Here is a 2336-nt window from a genome sequence, read left to right on the forward strand (position 1 = left end):
CAACATGCCTTTAATATGCATGCTAATAAGTGAGAAATGGCCCCTAAACTAGTGTTATCCCTATTTTTCCTTTTCTCAGACCATTTGTTAGTTAATATAGCATTAGTTTTAGAACTTAAATAATTTAATGTTTATTAAAAGCTGATTACATAAATTATCTGAATAGTGTCTGATGTTGTAAAATATGGCACAAAAAACAACAACATAAAAACATGATATAATTACAAAAATGGTAACTCCAGAGACAAAAAACAATATTGTAAAGAAACTTTAGAGTCACTGAGAGTCATTTCCTCCACTGCATGAGGTCACATGATGAGAGCAGGGGTGGGGCATTAACACAGTTGCCAAGAAAGAGGAATTAGAAACAGAGCAGAGCGCAGCCAAGAGAACGCCAAAGAGGAACATGGGCAGCCTCCTCCAAATCCTGCTTGCTCTATTCATCTCTGTCATAGGTGCCCTCTACCTTCTGGGGTCTTTTCGCCGCAGACGAGCTGGAGAACCCCCTCTAGATAAGGGTCCTATTCCCTGGTTTGGCCATGTGCTGGAATTCAGGAAGGACACGGCCAAATTCCTGCAGAGAATGAAAGACAAACACGGAGATATTTTCACAGTCCAGCTGGGAGGCTTTTATTTCCATTTCATCACAGATCCACTCTCTTTCGGCTCTGTGGTCAAAGAGGCCAGAACAAAGCTGGACTTTACTAAATTTGCAGAACAGCTGGTTGCGAGAGTATTTGGCTACAATTCCATGGAAATCGAACACAAGGTTCTCCAAGCATCAAGTACCAAACATCTCATGGGAGATGGTCTGGTCGTCATGACTCAGGCAATGATGTCCAATCTTCAGAATCTGATGCTCCATAGCGTTGGATCAGGAGATGACAAGCAATGGCAAGAAACCGGACTCTTTACATACAGCTACAACATTGTGTTTCGCGCTGGCTACCTGGCTCTGTTTGGGAACGAGTCGGTCAAAAGTACAGGGACTTTGGACAAAGCGAAGGAAATTGACCGGCAGCATTCGGACGAACTTTTCAAGGAATTCCGAAAATATGACCAGTTATTCCCGAATCTGGCTTATGGTGTCCTGGGACCTAGTGAGAAGATGGAAGCCGAGCGTTTGAAAAGGCTGTTCTGGAGCACGCTTTCAGTGCAGAAGATGAGATCCAGAGACAACATCAGCCTCTGGGTCAGTGACCAGCAACAGGTGAGAGACGAACAGGGCATGCAGGAGTTCATGCAGGATCGATTCATGTTTCTGCTTCTGTGGGCCTCTCAGGGAAACACGGGTCCTGCGGCTTTCTGGCTGCTCTTGTACCTGATGAAGCACCCTGACGCAATGAACGCCGTGAAGAAAGAAGTCGAGGAGATTCTCAGAGAAACGGGGCAGGAGGTGAAACGAGGCGGGCCGCTGATTGAACTGACTAGGGATATGCTCCTTAAAACTCCCATCCTAGACAGCGCAGTCGAGGAGACCCTCCGTCTGACAGCTGCCCCGGTCCTTACGAGAGCCGTTTTGCAGGATATGACCATCAACATGGCCAGCGGACAAGAGTACAAGATCCGTAAGGGCGACAGAGTGGCGGTTTTCCCCTACATAGCCGTTCAGGTGGACCCAGAAGTTTACCCAGATCCCTACACCTTCAAGTACGACCGTTTTCTCACGCCAGACGGAAACAAAAAGACTGATTTCTACAAAGGTGGAAAGAAACTCAAGTACTACAACATGCCTTGGGGAGCAGGAACCACTATGTGTCCGGGAAGATTCTTCGCCACAAATGAGCTGAAGCAGTTTCTCTTTCTCATGCTGTCCTACTTTGACTTTGAGCTGAAAAATCCCAATGAAGAGATTCCAGGTATTGATATCAGACGATGGGGCTTTGGCTCCATGCAGCCAACTAAAGACATCCAGTTTAGATACAGACTCAGATTTTAAAAGGTTTCATCTTAATATTATTCTGTGATCTCATACACTGACACTTCAACAATATTCCTTAATGAAAGCAAGCTTTAAAACTGACATGCTCACATTTACTAGGTCCTAAATTATCCCGAAGTATCTCACAACCTGAATGTTTCAACGGTTCAATGAGCTTGTATTTACTCTGTGTTGCCCAAAGACTGTATCAGTGCACAGCATACATAGGAACAAGATATTTATAAAAAGGGTAATTTTGTGCATAATAAATCTACCTTTATAAAAATATCAACATATTGTGCTGATTGCTTATTTGCTATTTAAGAGAAAAACAAGATATATGAGGTATATATTATATATAAAATAAATATATTAAACTCCTTGTCTTTTTGTGATTCTGAACCAGGGAAAAAAA

The 2336-nt window shown here is 43.4% G+C and overlaps 1 protein-coding gene across 1 annotated transcript; it reads left to right on the forward strand.

The window, feature by feature from the left end:
- Positions 1-328: 328 nt before the first annotated feature.
- Positions 329-2274, forward strand: LOC107580338 (5-beta-cholestane-3-alpha,7-alpha-diol 12-alpha-hydroxylase-like). Its single transcript, XM_016266056.1, has one exon. It carries the CDS (start codon positions 407-409, stop codon positions 1937-1939), a length of 1533 nt encoding a protein of 510 aa, XP_016121542.1. The 5' UTR covers positions 329-406; the 3' UTR covers positions 1940-2274.
- Positions 2275-2336: the final 62 nt, after the last annotated feature.

This window comes from Sinocyclocheilus grahami, unplaced genomic scaffold (genome assembly GCF_001515645.1).
Source record: "Sinocyclocheilus grahami isolate Dianchi unplaced genomic scaffold, SAMN03320097.WGS_v1.1 scaffold31441.1, whole genome shotgun sequence".
Taxonomy (NCBI): domain Eukaryota; kingdom Metazoa; phylum Chordata; class Actinopteri; order Cypriniformes; family Cyprinidae; genus Sinocyclocheilus; species Sinocyclocheilus grahami.